Raw genomic sequence first — 12245 nt, 5'->3', positions numbered from 1 at the left:
TCAAGTTTAAGTGGAACCTCCTGTGTTCCAGTTTGCACCCATTGCCCCTTGTCCTGTCCCTGGTTGTCACCAGCAGAGCCTGGCTCCATCCTCCTGACACTGCCCCTTTCCATATTGATCCCCAGGAACGAGTCCCCCCTCAGTGTCCTCTTGTCCAGCTCCAGAGCCCCAGCTCCCTCAGCCTTTCCTCACACGGGAGATGCTCCACTCCCTGCAGCATCTTGGTGGCTGCGCTGGACTCTCTGCAGCAGTTCCCTGTCCTGCTGGAACTGAGGGGCCACAGCTGGACACAAGATTCCAGGTGTGGTCTCCCCAGGGCAGAGCAGAGGGGCAGGAGAACCTCTCTGACCTACTGACCACCCCCTTCTAACCCACCCCAGGTCCCATTGGCTTCGTGGCCACAAGGGCCCAGTGCTGGCTCATGGTCACTCTGCTGTCCCCAGGACCCCCAGGTCCCTTTCCCCTACGCTGCTCTCTAATAGCTCATTCCCCAACTTACACTGGAACCTGGGGTTGTTCCTGCCCAGATACAAGACTCTACACTTAGAAGTGAATTAGATTAGAACTAAAACAACTCCAAATCACACATGAAAACAACCGCACCAGGCTCTGCTCTCTATGATTTCCCGTCCTTGCGCAGTGCTATTGCAGTGAATAGACGTTTGTAAAAAGCAACAATGAATTTTCCGCACAAGATTTATGGACATAATCCAAAGCGTAAGAGACATTTCCAGTGCAATTACCCGCATTCATGTTCTAAATAAAACACGTACGCAGCGATCTCAACCACTTCTCTATTAAAAAGCACGCGATCCAAGTCAAGCATCGATCTCAATGTTTCAGACATTCAGGATTTTCAGCTACTATTAAAGGGCCGCGGCAATAACCCTTTTTAGCGGGAGCGGGTGCACTGCGGGAGTTACTGAACGGACTAACATGAGCCTGAATGGAAACGCATCTCGCTGCCGCTTTCATTCACCACATCAGCCTTTGTGAGCAGGGAAAATGGGGGTGTCTGCGGTGTGTGAGCGGGATCGGCATCACGCGAGGGGTCCAGCACACACACCGGGATCTGATTGAGAAATACAGCAGGTATGCAAAAAATCAGCCCTCTCCAGACACACAAAAGAAGACTTTTGCATTTATATTGGCTGGCAAAAGCATTCTGCCTGTCGAATACGCAAACACAGAGGATAGGAATGTTTTATACTGGTTTCTCTGTCCTGTTCGCATTGGGAAAATGTTTCCGCAGTGATTAGTTCACTGGGAAAATGTTCCACCTTGAGACTTTACACAAACACAAGAGGCAAGGAGGGTGGCAGTGCAAACCCCCACTGATCAGACAGCAAGGAAAAAGGATTGGATGCCAGAGAACTGCAAACCTGCCCAGAAGAACTGTTATATATATATACATATATATAGAAATGTGGTATTTAGAGCATCCTGAAGCAGAGGGAGCATTCCCCTCCTCGCCCATGGGCGCTGGGACGTCATGATGGTCCCTTTGGTCCTTCTGTCCGTCCCATGGCACGTGCAGCACAACGTCCCCGGGTGCCACAGCCAGTCCAAATCCTAGAATGTGAGGGGTTGGAAGGGCCCTGGAAAGCTCATCCAGTGCAATCCCCCCATGGAGCAGGAACACCCAGATGAGGTTACACAGGAAGGTGTCCAGGCGGGTTGGAATGTCTGCACAGAAGGAGACTCCACAACCCCCCTGGGCAGCCTGGGCCAGGCTCTGCCACCCTCACCCCCAACAAGTTGCTTCTCATCTTTCACTGGAACCTCCTGTGTTCCAGTTTGCACCCATTGCCCCTTGTCCTGTCCCTGGTTGTCACCAGCAGAGCCTGGCTCCATCCTCCTGACACTGCCCCTTTCCATCTTGATCCCCAGCAATGAGTCCCCCCTCAGTGTCCTCTTGTCCAGCTCCAGAGCCCCAGCTCCCTCAGCCTTTCCTCATACGGGAGATGCTCCACTCCCTGCAGCATCTTGGTGGCTGCGCTGGACTCTCTGCAGCAGTTCCCTGTCCTGCTGGAACTGAGGGGCCACAGCTGGACACAAGATTCCAGGTGTGGTCTCCCCAGGGCAGAGCAGAGGGGCAGGAGAACCTCTCTGACCTACTGACCACCCCCTTCTAACCCACCCCAGGTCCCATTGGCTTCCTGGCCACAAGGGCCCAGTGCTGGCTCATGGTCACCCTGCTGTCCCCAGCACCCCCAGCTCCCTTTCCCCTACGCTGCTCTCCAACAGGTCCCAAGTCACTGGTAATTATAACCGCACATCAATCAATGTGCTCGCTGACACCACAACCCTTCCCCTCTCCCACCAAGAGACCTCCACAGCACTCAAGGTCATTTATACATTAAACACCCATTTCTACACTAACGTCGCGTCTCCTTCTTCTCCGTCCTCACCCTGGGAGCGACAAACACACACGAGGCAGCTTCAAGAGCTCCCGATCCCCAGCGCGGCTCTCCCGAAACTCCAGATTTTTGGGAGCCGCTCAATTATGAAGCTTCATTACACAATGTCGGGTCTGCACGTGAAGCGGGGCCGCGCTCTTCTCTCCCCAGCAGCATTTTCAGTGTCGTGTCCTTGCCGGGGAAGGCTTGGGTTATTCTCACCATGGCCGTGCCCTCACAGGCCTGTTGGGCCCCTTCCCAAAATCCAATTGGCTTTTATTTTTGATAGCAAATTAGCAATTAAAACAAAAGAATGCGTCGCATCTGTTTCAGACACACGGGCCTGATGCGCTTGACGCATCATCGGAACACACAGTTACCAAGAGAACGCACAAAACCTCTTCGTTCGCTAAAAAAACACTTAGATCTTATTTGCTACAAATTGGTAAGGGCAGCTCAAGTAAAACTCTTCTTAATTTGAAGGAAAGCTGGAAAAGGATATTTATTAATGGAATTAGCTCTGCTTCACTTAATTTGCTAATGATAAATAATAGATATTGACTACCTGACAGTATTTTAGGGCTGAATAGCAACAAAGTCTTTTTCTACCAAAAGGAAAATTGCTTTTCATATGTTCTTAAAGACATACATATATAAAAAAATAGGCATACACACACACAAATATATATATATATTAACACATATATGCATCTCTCATTTCTATATGTCCTTATTTATACCTCCTGTCCCTCTAAGAGCGATCAGCAAAACAAAGCGCAGGTTCCGGGCTCAGAAAACGTGAAATATCTGAAAACTTCAGCGGCCCGTGAGGGATTTAAATATCCCTTGGTGGGACTGAACCTTTACGGTACTGTTTCCGAACGTGAGCGAACAGGTGGTGAAGTTATGTCCCCAAATCGCCTCTCACACAAGGAACAAATCATTTTGGAAATAGCAAAAAGAAACAATAGCCAGACCAGATGATTTAATATATATATATATATGTATATATGTATTTCTTTTTTTAATTTATTTTCTTTTAATTTAGACAATTCGGTGTAGATGGGACCCGGAGCAATCCCGCAGCACCAGCCGCCGTGTCCGTACTCACCCTGTAATCCTCCTCCAGCTCCAGCACGACACGTGTTCCAAAGCCCGAAAGCTGCACCAGTTGCCATGTGCTAATTTAGTTCCCTGGCCGTTAACACCAATTCTGGGCTGAAGCTTCCAGGAGCTCCTCAAACAGTCATTAGAAGCAAAGCAGCTGTTTGTATTAATAGTAACTCCACAATCTTAGGAGTGGGAACGGATGCCGCGCGTGAGGGCAGATGCACACACTGCAGAATGGTTAAGAAAACCAACACGCAGCACTTAGGCTGGATTTAGGAAGCCGGACCCTTTCGTTCCGCTTCAGGTATCACGAAATATCCAGGCAAATGTGCAGAAGATCTTTTAGCAGCACTTTGTCTCTAACATTTGACATCCCACCCGCTTGAATAGTTTAATATCTTTCTACCTTCAGGGCCTTTCTCTCACCTGATTCAATGACACAAGTAAAAATCAATTCACTATTTCATCAGGAAGAGGTTGAATTCTCAGTACCCGTGCTAATTTGATGAAGCTGCAAGACAAATTTCAACCTAAACCATTTCATTTGTCACAAATCTGATAGGAATTAAGAGGGCAAGAACTATCAAAACCATGTTTTAATGGGCTCATTATTATCCTATTTTCAAACTTGCAGCTGTTAAGTTCATAGGTTTCCTCCTGCACACGCATAATGTCACTGTGCCAGTCCCTCTCACTGTGACAATTAACCAATGTTCAGAGAGAAAACAGAAGTTAATTAGCTCTGGTTTTAGGGTTACGCTCTGGGGAAGAACCGCGTTACACATCCCTGCTGCAGAGAGTAACACCGCAAATGACTTTGAGCACAAAGATGTTGAGCCCGAGTGCCACCTCGAAACAAACCTGCTGCCACAAAACAGAGAGCAGCCAGAGCTCCTGTTAGACTCGGGTTTTATCACACCCAACAGCAGATATTAAACCAAACAAACCACCAATAATATGCTCCAGAGCCAGGACCACAAGCCCAAGACTCAAAACTTACTCTTCACCCAAATCACACACCTCATCTCTGTTGGCATAGAATCGCAGCATGTCAGAGATTGAGAGGGATCTGGAAAGCTGCAATCCCCCCATGGAGCAGGAACACCCAGATGAGGTTACACAGGAAGGTGTCCAGGCGGGTTGGAATGTCTGCACAGAAGGAGACTCCACAACCCCCCTGGGCAGCCTGGGCCAGGCTCTGCCACCCTCACCGGGAACAAGTTGCTTCTCATCTCTAAGTGCAACCTCCTGTGTTCCAGTTTGCACCCATTGCCCCTTGTCCTGTCCCTGGTTGTCACCAGCAGAGCCTGGCTCCATCCTCCTGACACTGCCCCTTTCCATCTTGATCCCCAGGAATGAGTCCCCCCTCAGTGTCCTCTTGTCCAGCTCCAGAGCCCCAGCTCCCTCAGCCTTTCCTCACACGGGAGATGCTCCACTCCCTGCAGCATCTTGGTGGCTGCGCTGGACTCTCTGCAGCAGTTCCCTGTCCTGCTGGAACTGAGGGGCCACAACTGGACACAAGATTCCAGGTGTGGTCTCCCCAGGGCAGAGCAGAGGGGCAGGAGAACCTCTCTGACCTACTGACCACCCCCTTCTAACCCACCCCAGGTCTCATTGGCTTCCTGGCCACAAGGGCCCAGTGCTGGCTCATGGTCACCCTGCTGTCCCCAGGACCCCCAGGTCTCTTTCCCCAACAGGTTGTTCCCCAACTTACACTGTCACTCCTGGCACCGTCCTTACCTGTGCAGGAACTTCTCGTAGGTCTGGCGGTAGGCGAACCCCGCTCGGCGGACGCGCACGTTCTCCAGGAGGCCAAGATATTCCACCTGATGCCGGCAACGTTCCTCATCAAAGAGCTGCGGCGACTTCTTATCGTTGGGCTTAATGCACCGGACATAATAGGGCTCCTAGGGGGACAAATCAAATGAGTTTCACTCAAAGAAAAGAGTCTACGCAGCTGCAACTGCTTCCTCATGACAACACTGAGATGTCAGTCCAGCCCAGTCACCTGAGTGATTTGATCTGCTCCAGGAGCCACATGCTCCTCAGTCGAGTTCAATTGACCTTTGCTATGTATCAGCACCAGGTCCACATCCCCCTGCTCTACAGACTTGGACAATAACAAAGGGTCTTCATAAAAGACAGAACAAAATGTAATTCGTTGCCCTGATTGTCAGATACAGCTTTTCCAGTACCAACAGCTAAAAGCAGCATGGATTACTCCATCATTTTTAAACTGTGCTGAATTAGGTCCTCTAAAGCCCGTAGCAACACCCTTGAAGGACAGAAATCACTGAACGCCACCTTGTGCAGGGCAAAACCATCTCCCAGCCCAGTTCGACACCACAAGCTCCACACCATCCCCAGGACACAAACAAGACACCAGCACACAAGTTCCTCTGTCTAATAACCAATAATAATCAATAACAAGAACCCCCGGCAGCACAGGTTGGGGGACCTGCTGGGAGCAGCTCTGCAGAGGGACTTGGGAGTTCTGGTCAACAACAGGGTGACCGTGAGTCACCAATGTGCCCGTGGGGCCAAGAGGCCAATGGGACCTGGGGTGTGTGAGGAAGAGTGTGAGCAGCAGGTCAGGGAGGTGAATCCTCCCCCTCTGCTCTGCCCTGGGGAGGCCACATCTGCACAACTGGGGCCAGTGCTGGGCTCCCCAGGTTGAGAAGGACAAGGAACCACTGCAGAGAGTCCAGGGAGGGACACAAAGGTGCTGAGGGCTCTGGAGCATCTTTGTGATGGGGAGACACTGAGAGAGCTGGGGCTGTGGAGCTGGAGAAGAGAAGCTGAGAGGGATCTGCTCAATGGATCAATATCTCAGGGTGGGTGTCAGAGGATGGACCAGACTCTGTTCAGTGGTGCCCAACGCCAGGGTGAGGGGCAACGGGCACAGACTGAAACGCAGGAGGCTCCATCTGAACACGAGGAAAAACTTCTTCCCTTTGCGGTGCCAGAGCCTGGCCCAGGCTGCCCAGAGCGGGTGTGGAGTCTCCTGCTCTGGGACATTCAAACCCCCTGGGATCCTGTGTGATCTGCTCTGGGACCCTGCGTGAGCAGGGCTGGGGATCTACAGGGATCCCTTCAACCCCATCCAGTCTGTGATTCTGTCTGCATCACCCTTGCCGTACCGAGGGACAGGGACGGGCGTCTTTGCTCCCCAGGACAGTGGAGCGGCCCTGCTAGGACAGAGTCCCCTGGGTCACACACCCCCATGGCCACCAGCCAGCACCCATGAGACCAGCCCCATATACAGTCCTGCTAGACTGATTTTGATGGTTACTTTTATATCTCTGAGATTAAAGGCAACTTTCATTCAGGCTGATGTGGTCTATAATGAGCAGCAGCCTGTGAAGGGCGGCTATAACTCTTTTAAGCATATGCTTAAAGTTTCAAGTCCATTTTTTCCTTTCTCTTCATTGTTAGCCCTTGCTATCCCACCTCTAACTTTATTGATGGGGGAAAAGCAATTAATAAATGTCATAAAGTGTCATAAGTGTCATGGCTAGTTTTTCAAGGTAAAAGTGTATTTTTATAACCTTAATAAACATTACTCCTTAAGTAGAACTTGGATTGGCATATTCTGCAGGCTGTACCACTGGAGGGTTTCAATACAGGATTTATTTAGTGAGGACAAATGCAAAGTTCCGCATTAGGCAGAAATAGTTGTATAATAAAAGAATGAAGCACTGATTTGACAGCGGTGCTAAAAAAAAGACCCGGGGGTTCCAGCTGAACATGAGTCAGGTTCGTGTTTTTCTAAGAAAAGGGCAGGAAAACTGTAAGAAAAAAGAAGCCAACAGATTTCTACCGATCTGAAGATCCCATTGCATTGGGGGCAAATGTGACTCAGAGGAAACATTAATTTAGTCAAGAAGGATTGAGGAGCCACAAAACAACCCTGATGTTCCATTTTATAGACTTACAGGGTAGAAATGAAGAAAAGGAAATATTCGGTTTTAGGATAAAGAAGCGGTGAGTTTAACTATAGTGTAAAAATTCAGATTAGGCATCAGGAGAGCGAGGAATGGGAACAGAATGTCTGTGGAAAGGAGAGGAACAGCCTGAACAAGCACCTGAATGGAAAAGGTAGAGGTATCCTCAAACAGGGGGTGCATTCCCACGGTTCCCTTTAGCCCTGTTTTCTATGATTTGTCTAAGATTTAGCTGTGTTTTCTAGGATTTTAAGTCACTTACCTAATCTCAGGGTAATACGAAAGGCTCAAAATTGCTATTTTCCCTTCAGTGATACTGAAGAAAACAGGATCATCCTCGAATATTGTGGCAGAATGCAAACCCCTCTCTCTCCCTCTCCCTCTTTCAATATGGAAGGACAGACACACCTCCCTCTCCCTGCTGCTTGAGGCCGACAGCTTCTTCTGTTTGACCCCAGAGCCCCTGGCCAGGGCCGTTAACAGAGAGGAGAAGGGAGCGCCGAGGCGCCAGGAGCCGCTGGGCGCCCGTGGCCAGTGTGGCGGTGTTTGGAAACTTCAGGGGCACTCACAGCCAGTGTGGGGGTGCAGAGAAGCTTCTGGAATGCCCACAGTCAGGTCTGATCAGGCTATAAAACGGGATTCTCGTTGAGGTTCCGCCCCTTGCGCGGATCTCTCGGAGTTCTGAGCTGAGCCGCTGCCGCCAGGAGCCACTGCCCCCGGGACGGAGACTCCGCTTGCCTTGCGCCACGGCTGTGAGGAAATGAACCCGCGCAGGATTGCGAGTGCATCTGCTTTCCGTGCACATTTGCACCTGTATTTATACTTTCCGTGCACATTTGCACGTGTATTTATACTTTCCATGCTCAATACGAGCACGTGTATAAATTTACCCTCGCAGAATCGCGAGTGTATTTTCCTCCCGTGCTTCCACATAAGCACGTGTAATATTCCGTGCATATTTCCACGTGGATTTCTCCTCACAGGATTGCGAGTGCATTATAAATTTACCCTCGCAGGATCGCGAGTGTACACTTTCTCTGCTCAATACGAGTACGTGTATCCCTTTAAAATGACCCCACATCGTATCAGGCAAGTGTGGACTCTTCCCGGACTCAGGGCCGGCTCCGGCACTGTTGTGGTGAAGCCACGTGCATGCGCACTGTGGATCTCCTGTTGGATTAGTTGCTGCCCCTTAATAATTTCCTCAACTGATACCCGAACCTGTATTCAAGTCACTTTTGGAGTGCTAAAACCCTGTTTACCCTGTTGCCCCTTAAACTAACCTCGGGGTGCCTCCGTGACAAATATCCTGGCTAGTCCTGCCGTAACCTGGAGGGACACAGCACCAGAGACAGGCACGCGGAGCTTCCACGCACTAAACATGAGTAAAGATGAGTAAATACGTTGAATATGAGTCTAAACCGGCTGAGATCTGGAGGAACTGGAAAAGTAAAGCATCATATCCCAGGAAACGATACCAGTCAACGGACCTTCTGGGGAAGGTGTCGGACAACACAAGCCCTACCTGTTCTCTTCATTCTCCTTTCATTAGAGTGGGGAAATAGAATGTGATGCTGCAATTTAAGAGTTTTAAGAGATTTACATGTTAACTTTTTGGGCTTTCTTTGGAAAATTATCTCTGCGGTGAAGGTAGAAGGTTTACGAGGGTCTTTGTTCACTCGACAGGCTCCTACCAGCTCTCAGAACGTGGTGATTTGTCCTTCAGGGGCAGAGTTGGGCTGTGCCCTGGGAAGGATTTTTGATGATGCTCAAAACATAAGCCCTACTCTAAAAATAAGCCCTACTTACCATTCATTAAAAAAGTCAATTTAAATAGTGTCCAGACAGCTATACATGGAAAAATGTAAAATTAATAGGCAATATAATGCAGCAGGACAGACAGACCCTTCACCAGGAAAAACAGACACCCCAAAAGAATCACACTCAAAAGACCCCATTGGAATAAATGTTGATTATTGTTCATGAATATTGATAAATGTAGATTGTTGAATATGGAAAAAGGAAATAGAGTCGTAAGAAATTCGTGATGCAATTCAGGGTTTGGAGAGTTATGAGGATGTTGCAGAATGTGATGATGTGACGGTATTTGAAGAAATTTTTGTTCAAGAATAAATGTAGATTGTTGTTCATGGAAAAAGGAGACATGTCCTGAAAATAAGCCCTTTTTGGACCAAAAATTAAGATAAGACCCTGTCTTATTTTCAGGGAAACAGCGTACATGACTGGAAATAAGCCACTGGGGGAAAATGCAGGTTATCCAGAGAACTCCTGCAATTAAATCCAACCTTAGCAGCTGTGAAAGTGTTAGTGGTTGTGAAGGTGAATTATTTGCAATTCTCCATATTCTTTCTTGCTAACGTTCTCCATCCAGCCATCTGTGACCCTTATGGACAAACCTATCTCAGCAACAGGGTCACCAACATCAGAGCGACACCAGGTCGGGCCAGATCTGCCCTCAGTGGCATCACGTCGCGTCTGATGTCCAGGTGAATATAAATCCTTTGATGAGACTGATACCACAAATCTCTGTTCAATCCACAGAGCTGCAACATCTTGAGACTGGGAGGATCCAATTAAACAAGTCGTTAGGAGCGCGAGGTCAGGAGAGCGCAGCCCACCCTGTGACTTGAGGGAACGGTGTCACTTAGCGTCACTTGTTCCTTAGGGACACCGCAGTTCCCAGCTATTAGTTATTGCCAATAAACCCCTTCACCGCGCCAAGGCTGGTGCTTGGGTTGGTGTTTGCGTCTTTGCCATTTAAAAATGCACCAAATCTCAATGCAAAAAGCAATAAATCCCTGACTTGGAGGCAGCACAAAGAGAAGCGCTTGTGCGTGCACGGGATATAAAAGGCAGCAGTCAAGACGCTCTTTTTCTTTTGGAAAACAGAACTAGGAAGTTCCTGCGCAGACAGGAGATCATCCATCAGTGCAATTACAGTGTAATTAACGCCTCACAGCAATGACAGCTACCAGGGTAAATTCTAAAGGAGATTATTCCATCCTTCCAACCCCACCAGCCTCAGCTCTTCAGGGGGATAATTACGCTGCTCTCATTATTGCACCATGAGGCTGTCAAGCCTGGGAGCTGCATTTTCTAAATGGAAGAACTGAAATACAGACAAAGCCCCCGGTTCTGAAAGCTGGTTAGATGCCTAATTGCAACTGATTGGTTTTTTTAATGAAGATGAGAGATTTTTAGCTTAAGCGTTAAAAAGAAAACAAACCGGTTTTAAGCCACTGCACCCTGAACAAATGGTTTTCTTTGGTTCATAGGGATGAGACACAGTGCTGCCAAATTTGTGCTGGATGTGTCCCAGCAGTGCCAGCGATGACATTGTCACTTACTGGAGATGAAGCCTGTCAGCCTGGATGTGAAGAAAGGAGAGTCACACAAAGGGAGTTAGAGACTAAGGGGAAGAAAAAGCAAAGACCAAAATATAAGAGAGATTCATGTCCAGAGAAGCTCATCATTTACAGCCGTGCCAGCCAGAGGACTTCCCATGGCAGTATTGAAAAGAAAAGCCACCTGGAGTAATAGATCACAGAGCAAACCCTCTAGAGAACAGTAAAATGTGCTTGAGAAGTGCTACATGGCAGATCTGTAAAGCTGGGGTTTGGTTGGGGTGGTTTATTTTTGAAGAACAAACCCACTTCTTTCTACCTACCAGAGGTTTCTGTCCCAAAGACTCTGAGTCTAAGCCTGGAGGATGAGAGTATTATTGATAGCAGCACTGCCCAGCACCAACTCAGCATCCTGCTAAACCACATCTTCTGAATCTTCCCGCTCGCATGGACACATGTAGACACAAGCTGAGGTTAAAATCACATTTGGGATCAGTTCCTGCAGCATTAACGTTTTCATGCTGACACTCCCATAACCCCTGGCCCACTTGGGAACCACAGAACTCCACTTCAGCACCACGTTCCACATTTAAACCGGAACATCAGCAAAACAGAATTTTAAAGGTGGTTATTTTGGGAAGGCCAAATGAGAATCAGTGAAGAGCTCCTGGATTGCCATTCTGTTTGGAAAACATCAATACGGTTTAAAGCAATTTATGGAGAAACGTGAAGGAAGCAAGAACATCCCAGGATGAGAACAGCACTTACGCACCAGACACGCTCCGCGAACGTTAATAAATCATCAGCTCAAATGAAAATTCATGTCTATCTTCATCTTGTTTTCTTGAGGAACAGCTGAGACAAAGATGAACTGACGTTACCTCTCCCTGTGGAACCTGATTCCTGCGCTGTCTCAGACCACAGCAGCAAACAGCGTTTGTTCAGCGCTGTTTTCAGAGGGCTGTTCTCACCGACTGTAACCACAGGTTCCCCAAAACACATCCTGCGGGGTCCAAAGCGCAGCAGCCGCATGGACGTTGTCACCGCTGAGCAGGGACAGCTCTGGTGGCAAGTTAAGCTTGGGAAAAATGAGTAACACGAGCCAAGGGAAGAATGACAGTAGCTGAACCACAGGGAGCCGTGGCCCCAAAATTGGCCTGGGAATTGTTCACTTGCTCCCCAAAGAGCTGAGACAAGTATCCAAATAGGCACTGACTCCTATTTATTTGTGCACAACCAGTGTCCAGCGAACACGGCTGGAATGCCCGGGGTTATTAATTGCTATAATAACATGCACATGTCTGAAAAGCCACCTCAGTTTGATCCTCAAGGCACAATGGCCAAGCAGCAGCATCACCTCGCTGCCTTTTTGTTTCCATTTGAAGTACATTGGGTGTGCAGGACCCTTAGCTAAGCAACCTCTCCTT

The 12245-nt window shown here is 48.6% G+C and overlaps 1 protein-coding gene across 1 annotated transcript in view; it reads right to left on the bottom strand.

Annotated features, from left to right (window-relative positions):
• The window catches only part of MYO1D (myosin ID), a gene marked incomplete at both ends in the record, with an annotated part of 145280 nt that overhangs the window by 75050 nt on the left and 57985 nt on the right, over positions 1–12245 (bottom strand). The window contains one exon of the mRNA XM_080360011.1: positions 5250–5416. Coding sequence (XP_080216137.1) covers positions 5250–5416 — 167 coding nt within the window. The remainder of the gene's footprint in view (positions 1–5249; positions 5417–12245) is intronic.

This window comes from Nesoenas mayeri, assembly GCF_963082525.1.
Source record: "Nesoenas mayeri genome assembly, chromosome: 26".
In the NCBI taxonomy this organism is placed as follows: Eukaryota; Metazoa; Chordata; class Aves; order Columbiformes; family Columbidae; genus Nesoenas; species Nesoenas mayeri.
Note: the sequence above shows the minus strand (reverse complement) of the source record. Positions and strands in the feature narration are given on the sequence as shown.